Source organism: Myodes glareolus, chromosome 19 (assembly GCF_982192425.1).
Source record: "Myodes glareolus chromosome 19, mMyoGla1.1, whole genome shotgun sequence".
In the NCBI taxonomy this organism is placed as follows: domain Eukaryota; kingdom Metazoa; phylum Chordata; class Mammalia; order Rodentia; family Cricetidae; genus Myodes; species Myodes glareolus.
In genome coordinates this window covers 29,271,908-29,288,562 of record NC_142044.1, presented here as the reverse complement: position 1 = coordinate 29,288,562, position 16,655 = coordinate 29,271,908, and the positions used below count along the sequence as shown (strand labels likewise).

At 47.9% G+C, this 16,655-nt stretch overlaps 1 protein-coding gene across 1 annotated transcript in view; it reads right to left on the bottom strand.

The window, feature by feature from the left end:
• Nucleotides 1-16,655, bottom strand: part of Tg (thyroglobulin) — a 176,477-nt gene that overhangs the window by 112,163 nt on the left and 47,659 nt on the right. Inside the window, exons 25-29 of the mRNA XM_087898830.1 lie at nucleotides 16,213-16,321; nucleotides 10,995-11,186; nucleotides 6,882-7,049; nucleotides 1,698-1,763; nucleotides 654-734 (exon numbers count right to left, since the gene is read on the bottom strand). Of these exons, the coding sequence (XP_087754956.1) occupies nucleotides 654-734; nucleotides 1,698-1,763; nucleotides 6,882-7,049; nucleotides 10,995-11,186; nucleotides 16,213-16,321 (616 nt within the window). The remainder of the gene's footprint in view (nucleotides 1-653; nucleotides 735-1,697; nucleotides 1,764-6,881; nucleotides 7,050-10,994; nucleotides 11,187-16,212; nucleotides 16,322-16,655) is intronic.

The following is a 16,655-nucleotide window of genomic DNA, read 5'->3' as shown; positions in this document are numbered from 1 at the left end:
CTGTTCTCACACTTCCCCAGGCACAACCGCAATCCCTATCTGGATGAACTCGTCCCCTGCCTGCCATGACCCCATACGGACCATTCTTTTCTTTTCGACTGGGTTGACATTTTCTGACACATAGTAACATTTTTTTTCTAGGCCTACAGGGTTGAGATGCTGGGGTCCTGAGCATGCTCTGTTAAATCCTGCTCTTTTAGCAGGCAGTTGCTCCTGCTATAGCTTTTGCATTTGTTTCTGCTTCTGCAGCATTGAGAATCCTTACATTCTGTTCTCACCGCACACTTCAGGAGTCTCTGTATTTGTGAGGGAATAATTAGATTAGGAGCATAATTTGGTGCTTTGTAAGGCTCTCAGCGGTTCTCAACCTGTGGGTCACAACCCCCTTGGGGTCACATATCAGATATTTACATTACAATTCATAACAGTAGTAAAATTACATTTATGAAGTAGCAACAAAAATAATTTTATGGTTGGGGGGGTCACCACAACATGAGGAATTTTATTAAAGGGGTGCAGCATTAGGAAGATTGAGAACCACTGCTCCAAGGTTTCAGAATGGAGTGAAAAAAGAGGCCCATCCATTGATTAGATTTTGAATGCCATTATCTTGTCTGCACAACCCAACTGTATGAACTCTTTAGAGTCAATACCTGCTTCTGCTGGAGGGTCTAACCTAGGTGCCACATCCTTTCCACATGCCATGGATGCAGGACGAGACCCCATGTCAGACTCTAGGAAGAAAAAAAGTAGGATCACTGGTAATGATGAGGCAGCCACATAGCAATCCTTACATCCCACAACCAGGAACTCAGCACGAGGCAGGCACAGATCCAGCCACCCAGGTGAGCAGGCTTGGTCCTGCACCTAACACTGGCCAATCTCTCAGGGCTAGAACCAGACTGTCGGTGACACCATCACTATTAACATTTACCCTTTAAAGATGCTCATATATGTTCACAACACCCTTGAAGGGGAAGAAGAAGGTTCACATGCAACCTCCGAGAAATGAGACTCAGTGAGGGAGAAGAACTCGTTCCAAGACTCTTAGAGGGTCAGCAGGCAAGGCAGTGTTGTGATTCAGCAGCCCTCACTCCCCCTGACTGACAACGGAACTTCCTTGTGGTCTGTAATTGACAAGGATGTTTGTGTTCTTTCTGGCAGGTGGATCTCCACAGAAGGTGTAGAGGTATAAAAGGTTGCTGGGCAAAATAAAGGTTGCTGTTCTTCCACCTGAAAAGAAGCTTCCGTGTCTCAATCCCGGCACCCCCAACCAGTCTTGGCCATCCAGGCTGCGCTGGCTACAGCAAGGCAGGATTTAAAAAGTTTAATTAAACCCCATAGCAACAATCACCTAGGTCACATTCGATCACCCTGAGCCTCAGGAAGAAGAGGCTCATGGGGCCACAGCCCACTCTGGTGATAAAAGCAGCCTGTAGCAGTGAACTCTATCTCCCAAGAACGAAGTATTTCCGGCCTTCTCCATCTTTTGGAGGCGTTCCACATGACATTCTTTTAGCCTATGTATCTCCTCTGATGAGGAATGGGAGCCCTTCTGCTCCACATAAAAGCACGCCCATAGAACATAAGTCTTCATTTTACTTCCACTGGGAGCAGAATACCTTGTAGATTCAAACTGGGACCACACTCAGAAAGCCACTGTCCTGTCACCCCTGATTCCCCACCTTGGAGCTCACCTTTCCAGAGGTACACCTGCTGGAAGTTGATAAAGGTGTCTTGAGTGCCTTCCAAGAGCGTCAGACCTGCAAAAGATTGCCATTTATGAGCCTTGCTGGTGCTTACTCTCACTGGTCACCCACCTTTACAATTGCCTCATCATCCCCTCTCCCCAGGATTTTTCTGGCTTGACTCTGTTCTCTACACAGGATCCCTCAAAACCTCACAGAGTGCCATCCCAACACCTGGTCAGACTTCAGGAATCCAGCGCAGGGAACCAGACAGACAAATGTCGAAGGGTCACAAGCCTACAACATAGGAGCAAGACTAAAGCAGTTAAGGGATGGCTTAAAGAAAACAAGGATTTTAATAGATCCCATTGTGGGTATTTTCTGACATCAAATGCTGAGATTTTGACTTCCTTAATGAAGCTGGATCAGCAGGGTGGGTGTAAGGACATGTGCTCTCAAGGCCTGTGTTCTGACTTTGATCCCCACACCCCTCGTGGTTGTCCTCTGACATTACATACACATGGTGGCATGTGTGCTCATGCAATATATACATATATGCACACACACATGCATACACATACACACCAAACATATAAATCAATAAATGTAAAAATTAACTGGGCCTGGCAGCTGAATGATGGCAATACTCTACAGAAGTTATCTCCTATGTCCTTCACATGCGATACATATTCAATCATTGGCAACTTTTCTTATTTAGTGTTTTTGTTAATGTTATTAGCTATTCTTTAAATTTTTTATTGGCATATATTCATTATACTTAGTTATGAGCTTTATAAAGACATTTTCAATGACGTTTATCATCTATGTTGACTTGATGATGCCTCATATCCTCTCCCTTCCCCCATTTCTCTCCTGTTACCACTCTAGCTAGTCCCCTCTCTTTTCTAGCAAGTTCTCCTTCCCTGTGCCACACCAGATAAAGCTAGATTTCTCACACCCTCTTGGTGGTAAGTGTTCCTCTTTTTCCCTGCTCAGTTTCAGGCACAGAGCACTCTCGCCTGGCACACACCACTAATAGTTTGAGGGGAAAACTTCCCATGTATACCTGCTGTAGGGTCAGATTGCACCAAATCATCTCTTGGTTCTCTGTGAGTTGGTGGTGGGCATGTTTATTTATGTATTTATTCTGATTATGGGCACCAGACATCAGCTATAGATGGGTTAAGTGATAATGGAACCTAGCTAGTTCCTAGCAGCTGAGCAAAAGGGTTCTACTTGAGCATTGCGGGGTCAACAATCCTACCAGTCTACAAAGTCAAACTGCAGGTCTATGCTGCTATGGGACAATGGTCACTTATCCTGTCACTTGTATTATTTTTAATAAAATGCTAATTGGCAAGTAGCCAGGCAGGAAGTAGAGGAGTGGCAGTGAGAATTGTGGGAAGAGGGAAGTTTCAGTCTGCAGTTGTGATTCAGTCACAGAGGAAGTAAGATGTGAGTGCCTCGCTGAAAAAGATACCAAGCCACATAGCTAACATAGACAAAAATTATGGGCTAACATAAGTTATAAGAGTTAATAAGAAGCCTGGGCTAATAGGCCAATCAGTTTATAACTTATGTAGACCTCTGTGTGATTCTTTGGGACTTAATGGCTGCAGGACTGGGCAAGACAGAAACCTCGGTCAGCACTGTGCTTTAGTGCTGTTATTTTAGCTAGCTGGGGAGTTTCTTGGCCTTGACAATGGAAACCTTGGCAACATTTGCACCAGCACCTGGCCTGCTGCCTCCCATGTGCCTGATGGGTTTTTGTTATGGGAGATACAGCAGCGGGCTACGGTGATAACATGTGAAGACTGCTACCAACTTATGGCTGGCCACGCCATTCCTTCTTGATCCCTCCGCTCCCTTTTGCAGTGGCCTTTTAATATCTTTCTCTTTTTTTGCCATCTTTGAAGCAGAGCTTGCTGGCATTCAGACGGAGTCCAGGAGAGAGGCTTTGCAGTGGCATCCGAGCAGAGGAATTCCCAGTTATCTCAGATGCCAAAGAATCTGCTGCTGTAACCACAGATGACTTGAAAGCATTTTCTGCTTTCGGGAAATCACATGTGGACCTCGGTAGTAGCAAGTGGCCCTCGGGGGCATGGTGGGGAGTTTGCCCAACAACTTGGGGGTTCAAAGGTTGAGCCATAGTAAGCATTAATGAGCAGTACAGCAACACACTCAGTTCTGAAGGATGCTATCTGGGTCAAGTTTGCCTCCGCAGGTGATCCAAAGGATCTGGAAAGCAATCATGCAAAGCAGACTTCGGTGAGTTTCCTGTTTGAAGGCCATGGATTCTACTGAGCTGTTGTTTCCGACAACTGGGAGCCTAGCCACATTAGCTTTCCAATACAGATCTAACCCTGCCTGACCCATGACCAGATCTCTGCTGGACTCATCTCTGACATCAACAGCTAGCCAAGAAACAGAAGCAATCCACCCTAGTGAGGGTTGCTGTGGGGCACACAGGTAAACGACTAGATAGTGGGAACTTAGAAAACAAAGTTGTTTTTTGCTGTCTGTACAGCATGCTGGCACTTCGTTCCATTACGTCAAGTATTCAGACTTCACAGAGGGTCACCCTGAGGCTCAGGGTAGCTAAGTGCTTGAAGAAGGTCACAGAACTCTGGGGAGAATGCGGGGCTCAGCTGAAGGAATTTGGAATACAAACAATTCATGCAGCTCCTTGCCTCTGTGTGCCTCCTGCCATGCCTTTTAACTCTCTGAGCAGTACCCGGGACCATCATCGTGATTCTCTTTCAGACTTGGAACGACTGTGACCTGGGCAGGCCCAGCACTGAACAAGCATTCACAATGGGGTTTGGTTCACGAATCTGCTAACTCTGCAACTCAACCAGCCTCTATAAAATTGTGGAATGAGAAAAAAGGGGTTGGCCCTCAGTGAACTTGGATGAAGATAGAGTTTTTTCGTTTTTGTTTGAGAAGGTGCTTCATTAAAAGGAACATCAGGGCAACCTGAGGTATGCCTCCAGGATTATAAACCAAAGGTTGCCTTATACATTTGATCAGAATAAATAGGAAATAAGACAGCCCTAGAATGAACACACACACACACACACACACACATACACACACACACACACACACTGTATTGAAAACCCCAAAGCTGAGCTGGGGAGATTTCAATCCTTAAAACCCATTTAATAAACTAGGAAAATACTTGCAATTGCAGTGATAATGAAATGTAAGCAAGAAAAGGGCAGATTCCTGGAACTTTCCAGTTGGCCTAGCCTCAGTAAGGCCCCAGAGACCCTGTCTCAAACAAAAAAATGGAAGGACTGACAGTCAAGGTGTTTGTCCTCTGATTCACACACACACACACACACACACACAAAGTCCCTTCCTCCATTGCCATCCCTCCGCGTGGAGGCCAGGCCAGGGCACATTCCTGGCTCCTTGGGCACACACCGAGCACTTGTCCTGGTTAAACAGTCCACTGACTTACGGCTGCCAGCTCATCACATGTCTTTCCTGAAATGCCTGTTCTCACCCTGGGCGCCTCTCAGAGCAACGAAGAGCGTGTGTGAGGCAGCCATCCCACAAATAAACCGTTGGATTCTGTTTACCCCAAAAGAAGCGAGTTAGGCTCTCTGGAAGGCTGCCAGATTCTGACGTCTATTTCCAGGCTTTGGTTGTGTGTGCCAACCAGACTTCCTCTGTGTTTTCTACACTGGGTTTCATGCTCTGTGTCATGAGTCCAAGAATTATCGAGGCATACATAATTCTCCAAAGAGCAACATACATGCTATATATTGGCCTTGGTATCAGCATGAGTTAAAAAAAAAGACACAACATTGTCCAAAGCTCTCCCTGTGTGCCTGCCACTATTGGAGTGGCTAAGACACACAGAGCCCGTTTCAGGCAAAACTTCCTTGGTGGGTGTCCTAACTCTCATGTGCCTGCTTCCCCTCAGCGGTAAGATGGGCAAGACCACAACAGCAGGGCCTTCCTTGAACTACTGTGCATGTGCAGGTCTCAGTCTTGCTGCTGTCTGACCTAACAGTGCAACGAACTGCTTTGTTTCCAGGATACTGCTCTCCTCTGCTCCAACCTAGCCTGCAGCAGGTTTTCACATTATCAGAGCTAGCGTCCTTAGCCTCTTTGGCACGGGGCCCTGAGACTTTGCATGTCTAACCAGTTCTGGGTGACACTGGCCCTGATGTGCCTGACCCTGTGAACAGCGCTGGCCTAGCCAGGGCCAGTTTAGGACTGCCAATGAAGCCTTTTTCTCTCTCCTGGGCCTGCTAAGAGGGGCAGCCAGGTAAGAAAGCAGAAAGGTGATCTGACTGGCCCAGGGAGACCTCTGAAACCCACCAGTCGTCCCTTTGGATTGAGGCCAGCCGGCTGTCTTTAACTCTTACATATCTTACAGAAAAGTAGAAAGAGCTTCAGCAAATGGGAGAAGGGAACATCCCAGGCTCATCCGTTCTTTCTGATCACTACTTACCCTCACCTGTAATAAGTCTGCCCCTGTGCTCCTGTGATTAGAAGGGCAGGGCATTAGGTGTAACACCGAGGTTCTCAACCTCCCAGGGAAAATGCTCAGGGTATCTCACCGTAATCCTCCACCCTTGCTTAGCTTCAGATGCTTTACATGAGACTTAGCAACACCTCCCACTAGTGAAACAGTAGTTCCCGTATTTTGGCTTCTAGTTTCCCCGTGTGGTTTGTTTATGCACCAGACGAGTGTATCCGGACTTTCACAGGCCTTGCCCTTCATTCTTATTCTGCCCTGCTTCTGCCACCTGCAGGAAAAGAACGCACTCATCCCAAGGAGGGCAGGACCAGCAGCAGCAGGCCTGGCCCCAGTTGGCACAGGACTGACTAGCCAGCAGCCAGGCATGCTAGATTCATGAGGGATCTTGGCCCCAGCTAGCCTTCAGCTTTGAGAGCTGAATCAACTAAACGTTTTGCTGGGATAACACTGAACTCAGCCAGCAATTTTCTGTGGAGTATCATGGGTGCCTTTCCCTTTTTAAAAATGGAGCCTACACAGTCTGGAGATGAGAGGTCAGTGTGAGGAGGATGTACCTGTGTCCTGGGAGATTTATAGCTGAGGAGGGGTACGGGGTCTCAGGATGCAAAACTGTACCTCAGAAGTTAGCAGAGCCCCCGCTGGTGAGAAGAGGAACTTGTAAATATGGCGAAAAGTGGCAAAAAGTAGAGGCTTACCCTGCAGGAACTCTTGGCCTCCCAGACTCAAGGCCATCCGGCGGCTCCCCTGGTCATATGTCACCCCAGGACATGTACCATTGGCCTGAGTATCAGCAGCATCCCTCCAATCATTGATGTGGCAAATCAGAATGTCGGGAGAGCTGAGAAGTCCACAGATAGTGGGCCCTGTCAGAGAGGAGAGGCCAGTGTGAAGGAAACCATTGGGACCCTGCATAGCCTTCCTGTTTTTCTGAGAGCCTGGACAATACCCGAGGATGACACAGGGACGCTAGGGTACTGGAGTCTGCTTTCAAATCCCGTTCTGAAGATGGTCTCAGAGGTCCTCTTACGTGGCACTGATACACTACACAGGGAGAGTGCACCAGCTGTGAACTTCATCGTGTGGTCACATGGGGATGAGATGCTACTGGAGAGTCAGTGTTCACAAGAAGCACTCAGAAGAATCTGGTGTAGAGCCAGATTCAAGAGTCACTGACCTCATTAGGTACCCTAATTTCACAGAGGGGGACACTGAGACACCACAAAAGGAGAAGTGTTTTGTTTTTTTTTCTAGTGTCTGAGCAATAGTGAAAGGGTGGAGGCAGCCGAAGCCCTACTAAGTAGCAGACTGGGCTGGAGAGAGAGAGAGAGAGAGAGAGAGAGAGAGAGAGAGAGAGAGAGAGAGAGAAAGAGAGGGGATATGCAGGCAGAGACTGGTCCTCTTGTTCTCTGACCCCCAGGTCAGAAGGAAATCATACAGCTTCCTCTACTAGCAGTACATGTCCCTGTGGTAATCATGTGCCTGTGTGGTAGGAACCTGTCACTTGCAGGTCACATCCTTCAGCTCCAGCGACACTTGAATTTCAGGTCCTGGCAGCCCCCGCGTCCCTCTTCCCAGTATCCCTCACTTCAAAGCAGGCTTCAAGCATCATGAATTGTCACTAACGGCTCCCTATTGAAAACACAGCCATTCGTAGGGAGCTGGAGGTAAGAAGCCAGAGGAGGTAGGAGGTAGCTGGCAGCTTTCGTGAGGGGCAGCTAGGAGGGGAGAGGGAAAGGAGGGATTTAAAAGAAAGCTAAATGACTTTGCAGGCTGTGGTGGAGGATGTAGCGGGATTCTGTCCCCAGACCTCGGCAGTTCTAGCCAAAGCCCTCTAAATTAAAACTCCCAACCACCCACAGGACCGGATGAATCTGGAAAGACAGCCAGATGGTTTAGGCATGACCCAACGGCCCAGTTTCTGGCACTGCATTTGAGGGTAGGGGTGGGTAAGATGTTGGGTTCAGAGTAATTCACAGCTCACTAGTTAGACTTGGAGGGAACAGTCAGCAGGCTGCCAACCACCGTGTCGTGGAAAACAGGGCTTGGAAGGCTCACTGCTCCACAGAACAAAATGGTCCTTCATATATGATCCTAGGGAAAATGAAGTCAGTGTTTCCACATGGAACAATCACGTGGTCTGGTGAGTAACACAGCGTCTGGAGAGACGGTGGTGCCCACAGAAGATATGTTTAGCTCAAGGAGGCAACCTGGCTTTGAAGGCAGACTTTCCAAATGGGTGTGTAGGGTGACTTGCATTGATGCACACCTCGGGGGCACTGAAAGGTTTGCCCATCTAAACACTAACGTGAACCCACATTGTATAACTGGAGGTCTGAGGCCAGGACAGTTAGGAATGAAGTTGTTCTAACCATCTTTTCAGAAAAACAGTCTAGCTCCGAGCCTGAGAAGGCAGCTTCATTAGTGAAGCACTTACTTTGCATGCGTAAAGGCCAGGGGTCAGTCCCTGGTACCATAAGCATTACATGCCTGATGGAGCATGCCTGCAACACCAGCACTGAAGACGTGGGAAGAGGAAGGTCACGAGTTCAAAGTCATCCTTGGCTACCTAGAAAAATTTCAACTTGGGATAATCAAGCCCCTGTTCCAATGAAAATGGCAAAACCAACCAGTTTCAATCTTGTCACTACTAACCACAGGGAACTCAGCTGGGCACCTTCCAATGGGTGTTTCCTGGAGCTGGAGCAGCATGAGGGACCGTCAAGGCTCCCTGTGTGCCCTCCCCTCCTTCATTCCGTTACTTATAGAAGCCCCAGGTCTCTTCTTCCCTGCCTAGTGGCCCTACCTTTCTTTCAAGTATTCACCAGGGTCTGACACACTGCACATCTTCTCACCCATCACCTTCTGTCTCCCCAGAATTCTCACTGGCACTCAAACCTTTTATTTAATAAAAAAAAGACAGGGTCTTAGGCAGCCCTCTACCTCAATGACTTTGAACTTCTGATTCCCCTTCCCCCACCTCCTTAGTAGGATTACAGGTGTGCACTTCCAAACCTGGCTTTATGTGGTGCTAACGATGGAGACCAGAGCCACGTGCATACATGAGAGTCATTCTAATAACTGAGCCACATCCCCTGCCCTAGTCCCACAACGTCCGATGTCACCAGGTGGTTTCTGTCTTCTGTCCACTCTGATGATATTGCTTATCCTCTTCCATCCACTGGGCCCTCTGGGCCCTGGAGCTTCGCATCGAAGATGAGCCACATTCTGAGATATCTCAAATGTGCATCAAACTTAGTGTGCCCAGGCCGACTCCTGAGCTCTCTAAGTCTCCCTCTGAGGTCATGCGATAGATATCCTGGTGTCTCTGCTATTTGTTACTGATTACGGAGCCAAATCCCACCAGGAGAGCCAGCCACAAACCTCTTCTTCCCATCCCCAGAGTCCTCTTGAATTTGCCTCCTTTTCCTCACCCCACTGCCACCACCCTAGTCCAGGCCACCTGGTCTTTTGCATAGCTTCTCACCTTCTTGACCCCTCCACACCCAGGTGAACGTCAACTATCGATTTTTCTACGCTCCAATCAGAGTGCTGGCTTCAAAGGCAAATGTGACCGTGACCCTTACTGGCTTTAAGCCTTCCAGGGCTCCCAGGGTTCTCAAGATAAAAAGGCTTGCTGGTGCAGATGAAAAGGTCCCCTTGAGGCGCCCTCTCCCTCCTGCTCCTTCTTAAGCCATGGTCGACAACTGCTTGTTCTCCCTGCTCTGGGGATCAAGCTAACATGAAGCTTCTCCTCTCCATCACAAACTGATTTCTAACATGCTCCCTTTCTTCCTCTACCCAAGACTACCATAACCTCTTCGATTTACCAAGTTACCGTATACACTCTATTTGAGACCAAAGGAAATCGTCACTTTCTCTCTGAATAGAACAAAACAGTATAGGTTCCCAAAGTTGTATTTAACTTTCTTTCTGGGCCCAGCAATTGCCAATTATCCTCTTATCTCTTCATAATTTCTTCAGGGAGAGAAGGCTAAGAGGCAGAAAAGGAGAATGCACGTTCTTGTTTCTCAGCATCCACTCACCATGCTGACCTGATTACTGAGACCCAGAGTCTGCCAGTGGTCTTTAAACCGGATGGTGTCTCACAGCCTCTAGCTTAACACCCAGTAAATCCTACTCTAGCATTGCCCTGGTTTCCTCACCTCATCTATGTGCTGTCTACTCCACAGCACACTGACCAGCTCTTCTTCCCCAGAAGGCCACTGAGTCCCTACGATCTCATGACACTTTACACTACATAACTCCAAAGTCCCTTCCTAACCATAAGGTCACACTGCTGAATGCCTAGGTTTATTTCTGCAAAATGAAGCAATACCCACTGCTGAGGAACCATTGAAAATGACCCAGGGAAGATAAGCCATAGGCTGGTTATCAATATAGTCATCAGGAGCAGAGGAGTGAGCCATGGCAGTTTGACCAAAAGTGACCTTGCCAGTCTTCCCAGGTAATGGTAAGATATTGGGAAGGATACATCAAATACTACCCTGTCCCCTCAGAAGCTATATAACACTGAGAAAATTATTTCCATTTCTGGAGCCTTGTTTTTGTTTATAAAATTGAAGATAAGTATAAAAGTTAAATCAGCATTATAGCAAGAAGTATTGACACAATCGATGGCATTGGGAAGAGGCCGGGCTTTGTTCCTGATTTCGTGTGTGAATATCACCTTCCATTTGGGCATGGTAACATCAGTCTTATGAATTCCAATGCCAGGCTCCACAAGGTAGCTTTTGAGTCTTCAGATACCCTATACCCCTGGGTAGGCCCAGCCCTCCAGTTGGCCATACCTGCTTTGACCTGTGTGAGGATGAAGCCATCACAGCATGAGTCACGGTCACAGGCAAGCAGACAGAAGAGGTGTGCATCTGTCAGGTTGACTCCCGAGGCTGAGAACACCACAGGGCTGTACAGCCCGGACAGCACGTTTTGAAAACCTGTTGGTTCGAAACTCTTCTGACCAGCTGCAGTGGATTCTTGCCCTAAAGAGAGGCAGAAAGAGTCTGAAAAGACCTCAAAACCCTGTGGGTTTGAGCAGAGCTCCCTGATCTCAAACAAGTTGCTGAGTTCGGTCCATGTCTGCAGGGAACAGTGTGGGACCAAGACAGGATTCTCTCTGGGCAGGAAACCTCTGTACTTGACCAGGCACAGAGAGGATATGACTGCCATACATGGACCTTAAAGCCTGGACCACACATTTTATACCTGTGAATATCAGCACACCTAGAAAACTGCATGGGCTGTTCCTTTGATTATTCCGATGTGGCAGCAATGTTCCATCTGCATAGACAGTGCACCCCCTACTATCTCATTTCTTGTTTATTGCTTCATGTATGTAACCTAGATAAGCCTGAACACATGGCAGTGGCAGACAAGGAAACCAGGCTGCCATCATTCAGAAGACACAATGGATGCTATTTACTCCATCCTGTTCTATCAAACATCGGCAGGGGAGCTTAGAGTAGAAAGGCAGAGGCAGGGCTAAGGGGTCTAGCCTCTTGCTTTCAACCTGCCTTAGGTTCTTCCTTTCAAAGGTTCTGACACATGACTCTTCACTAAGTAATCTACTATCACTCAGCCCTCGCTGACACCTGCTTTTCAAGCTGCTTTCCCCACTGTCCACAACAGCAGTTTCTCAGTAGCTCAGCACACCTTTTTCTGTAATTAAGCCATCGAATTTAGCAGGCTCATATTGTCTCTGCTAACCCTCTGGTTAAAACTGGCTTGCTCTGGGGCCTTGCCTGTTCCTAGTTCTACTTCTCCTTAGAGCATTAATCTATACATAGGGTGTGTATATGTGTGTGTGTGTGTGCGTGTGTGTGCGTGTGTGTGTGTGTGTAGCCTTATTCTTGTGCTCATGCTATTCCAAGGAGAGAGCCTTAGTCTGTGATGTGAATTCAGCAGGTTCAGGTGGCAGAGGAGTCCATGCTTTTCCTGGACTGACTTCCAGTAGCCCAGCGGTGGTCCAGGCCTGCACTGACTCCCATTCCTAGAGACACTGCAGAGGCTCACGGCAGAGCCTCAGATTCAGAGAGTTCCAAGGGAACACCCTAATGGCCCCTTACTACACAAATGCCACGATCCTCTGGGCCTCTTCTTCCTCGCCTACACGCAGGCCTGAGATCCCCTCTCCTCACAGATATCGAATGGAGACAAACTGCATAGAAAACAGCTATGCAGTGATCCCAGTGCTAGCTGATACCCCACAGATGTTGTACACACTCCAAAATGCCAGCACTCTTCCCTCCAAGCATGGACCCACTCAGCCCCCTCTGCCTAATACCTCATGGAAAGCTGCTACCATCCCACAGAGGAGCCCAGGTTCTCTTAAAGGAGACATCCTGTTTGTCACCTTAGGACTTGCCACTCCTCCCCTGCATTTATGCCCTGCTTGGGCCTTTAGAAAAGACCCCCCCCACCTCGTGCGTGCGCGCTGTATTTAAGCTATGGGAGAAAATGTCCACACTGCAGCTCCCAGGTAGGGAGATAGATAGCATCACAAGCTTCCAGCCACACGTCACTGTCTGAACATCGATTTCATTAGATCAGAGCTATGCTGCCACCGCCATCTGAAGGCACAGGGGTGCCGTGTGACTGATGACTGCCCTTTTCATCGCCTAGGTTCTCAGGCTGCAGTTCTACTGGCCAGTGCTTCCTGGTGCCAAGACCAGAGTCACAGCTGACCTGCATGTCCTTCACCTAGGACAAGTGTCACAGAAGACCCTGAATTGCTATGCACTAAGCTTCCTCCCATTTTTCGAGTATCACTTGCAATGTCATCTCTTCTAGGGCTCCCCCATGACTGCTGAAGCCATTCGTGCTAACTTTGGTCCCATCTCTCCTCTTCATTTTAATCTGAGAACTTCGCATGCTGCAAAATGCTCTCCTCACTGAATTCATTCTTCTCTCGTTCAGTGTCCTGTTCTGCTCACAGTTTTAGCCACTGGGTCACTAAAGCCCATATAGTCCTGTGAGGCCTAGTGAGGAGTTAAGGACATGGCAAGGCTGTGTGCTCTATATGGCTGCCGTGTTCTCCACAATGGAGTAGGTCCCAGTGATCATATGAGAAGCATGTTTCACCCAGATGTAGTGGGTAGTTGGATGCTTCTCCTTTCCAGATCTCGACTTTTGTTGGAGGGCTGGGTTAGCCCATCACATAGGAGCTTCCCAACATTGGTCTCCTGTGATGCTAAGGATCGCATGCTCCTCTCACAGGTTCCAGGACCATAGATTTCAACTGGGTAAGAACCAGGAGATGCTGGACATTGTAGAAAACTGGGAGCCTCTAACTCCCTGCCCCCTTTTATGGTTCCATCACACAAGTGACTTAGGGTGAGGGTGGACCTGGACATGAAGGCCCTTAGTGAGTGAGGACTGTCTAGAACCTGTGTTATTTCCTCCTGTAACATATTATTTGCATTCTGGAAAAAGGACTGGGCTTAAAGTAGAAGTGGGAAATAGTCTGATCAGAGGTGGAGTAAACACAGGAGGTTGAGTCCAGCTGCCTACCACTTCCAGTACAGCGGGAACACATCTTGGCTTTAAACAGACAGAAAGCAAAATAAAGCACTGAGCCAATTTCTGCCCTAGGTTGAGTTTGGCAGCACAGAGGTTCTCACTTTCCCTTGTAATCCAAATATAAACTTCCAGGGGACAGGAGGAGGCACAGGACAACAAACACTTAAACATGTAATTGTATTTTTAAGTGTGATGAAAAGGCTAAATTACAGTTTTCAAGGGACATTTTTAGCTGGGGTTGCCTCATTTGTTTTGGCTTTTATTAGTAGAATAAAGCAGTCCCTAAGCTTTGTTATACTAAAAGTGGATGGTAGGAACAGTTGCACATTGAGGTGGAAGCTGCAGCAGCCCAGCTGTAGGTCAGAGAAAGCCAACACCAGAAGACACTGGTACCACAGACATGCCCTGCTCCATCAGGACAGGGATGTGAGGGAGAAAACACCGTGCTTGTCCTCGCACAGGATGAAGGATGCTGCAGGGTCAGCTGAGGCTGTGGCCTGGCCATCTAATGCCAGCTGCTTCCAGCTCGAGGCTGAAGCTTCAGCGTGCTGTAGTCCATGTGCCTAGAGCTGCAGTTCTCAGAGAACGCCACCTCACTCCTCTCCACCCTCAAAGCCCAAGTCCTGCCTCCATTACCTGTTTTCTGGTCCTCAGCCAACAGACATTCTCACTTTCCCAGTTCTTGCCATGCAGGGTTTCCAGGGGTAACAAGAGCTACCTCATTGAACCTTCCTGACAACCAGATCTCACTGCTATAAACATTAAAGTCTAGACTATCTGGGAAGATTCCAGAGATCAAACAGCTAGCCCTGTGAGGGTTCAAGTACACTCAGCTGCCTCCAAGGCAGAAACAAGACACAGAAGTCAGAAATCTTGCCTCTCAGAACCACTGTAAAACTATAGCCCAGAGAACCAGGACTGGGGAAGGAGCCACAGGCCCCAGAACCCAGCTGCATACTTCTGGCCCCTCTCTGACCTGCGGGTGAGGAACAGGAAGCAAACAAGGCAGGACAGAGGGGTGCGGGCCACAGGACATTAGAGACATTTGCTACTCACCCCTCCCATACTCGCAGGGTCCCGGGCTTGCTTTCTGCTCTCCCTGTGTTATTTTAAGAATGTTGAGACCCCAGAACAGCTCTTCAGAAACATACAGAGAGACTGTGAAGGGCTGGCAAGATAGCTCAGTAGGCGAAGGCTCTTGCTGCCAAGGCTGACAGCCTGAATTTGCTCTCTAAAACCCATATGGTGGAAAGAGAAAATGACTTCCTCAGATTGTTCTTTGACTGCTGCATGCATCCTGTGGTGTATGTGTGCCAACTCCACACACACACACACACACACACACACACACACACAGAGAGAGAGAGAGAGAGAGAGAGAGAGAGAGAGAGAGAGATGATAGGTAGGTAGATAGAAGATAGCTGATGTTGATGTTAGATAGATAGATAGATAGATAGATAGATAGATAGATAGATAGATAGTCTTTTTTAAAGATACATGGGATATTAAAGGAAGTCAGTGTCTCTGAGGCCTTCCTTCAAGTTTCCATAAAGAAAAAAGAAAAGATACATAGGAAAGTGAGATGTGTAATACTCAGTAGAATATTTCTTCTTATTCACATGGTTCCAGACCTTGGGGAGTTATTAAGAACTTTATATCCCCACCTCCCCTCCCATCCAGATCCACCCCTTCTGTCTCTCATTAGAAAACAGACTTCTGAGGGATAATAATAAATTATATTATATTGTATGCAAAAAAATCTATTTTCAGCAAAAGGGGAAAAAAGCAAAACAATAATAAAATGAAGAAATACCAGTTCCGTTAGCAAACATTACAAAAAAAAAAAAAAACTTGAGATACTTGGCCTAACTCATTGAAAGCCTCAGAATCTGTCATCTCCCACATGACACACATATACACTCCCACCAGAGGGCGTTCCATGAGAATAGAGGTGGAAAAGAAAGCCCTTTCAGGTTTAGATGGGGTGGAGGGTGGTCTGACTCAGAAAAAAAAAAAGAAAGAAAGAAAGAAAAAAATGAGTAGGAGTCCCAAGACCTGGGAGGTATGACTGGAGGGAGATAGGCCTACAAGTTGCTAGAAGGGCAGATATAGGCAGGATTAAGGCCTTGGTCTGCACGGCATATAGGCCAAGCTGATTGGGTGCATGTCTGTATTCTGTCTGAGCTATCATTGGCTCCTTGGCTCCTGCATTGTGAGGCTCACAGCTCCAGTAGACCGGGATAAAAACCAGAAACGATGGCGCAAGTGCACATTATGCAGAAATCCCTTTGCAGTTGCAGAGAGGCCCCTGTCTGTCTGCAGAGGGCAGGCAGGCTGAGCCTGCTTCAGGGGGTTAGGGGAGAAGCAGGTCACATTCATGGTGTGAAGGGAGGGGAACAAACTCCTCCCCACAGATGCATCATGCTGAAAACCACTGCAGACACAGCCAAGGGAAGCCATAGCGTCAGCCACCCAGCATCCCCAACCTACCTTTCTTTCTATACACAGCCAGAGAGCCCGCACCGCTAGTCCTCACTTTCACCTGGCACAGAAGGCTCCTGAAGCTGGTTGCCTTGGAGTTGCCCATGGCATCTTGCTCCTGGAAGTGGAAAAAGGACCCCATTATTATCCAGTGTTCCCCATGGTTTACAGCAAGGCAATTATAGATGTTCTAAACCATAAGCGCAGTTATCTATCGAGGGGCTGCAAGGGAACTTCGTGAGGACGTCTGGTTCTACGTCTTCCAGCCTTATTAGAGGGGCACCGTGGGAGCCGCAAACTCGCATCAACTGTGCTGGCAGCTGCAAAAGACATGCAACGGGTGAAGAGTCTGTGACAGGGGTGATAGGTGGATGCTGTAGAGAAGCAGGATACGGCAGAGCTTCCCAGAAAAACTGAATACGGACGGGACTCTAATTAGGGACCAGGATCTC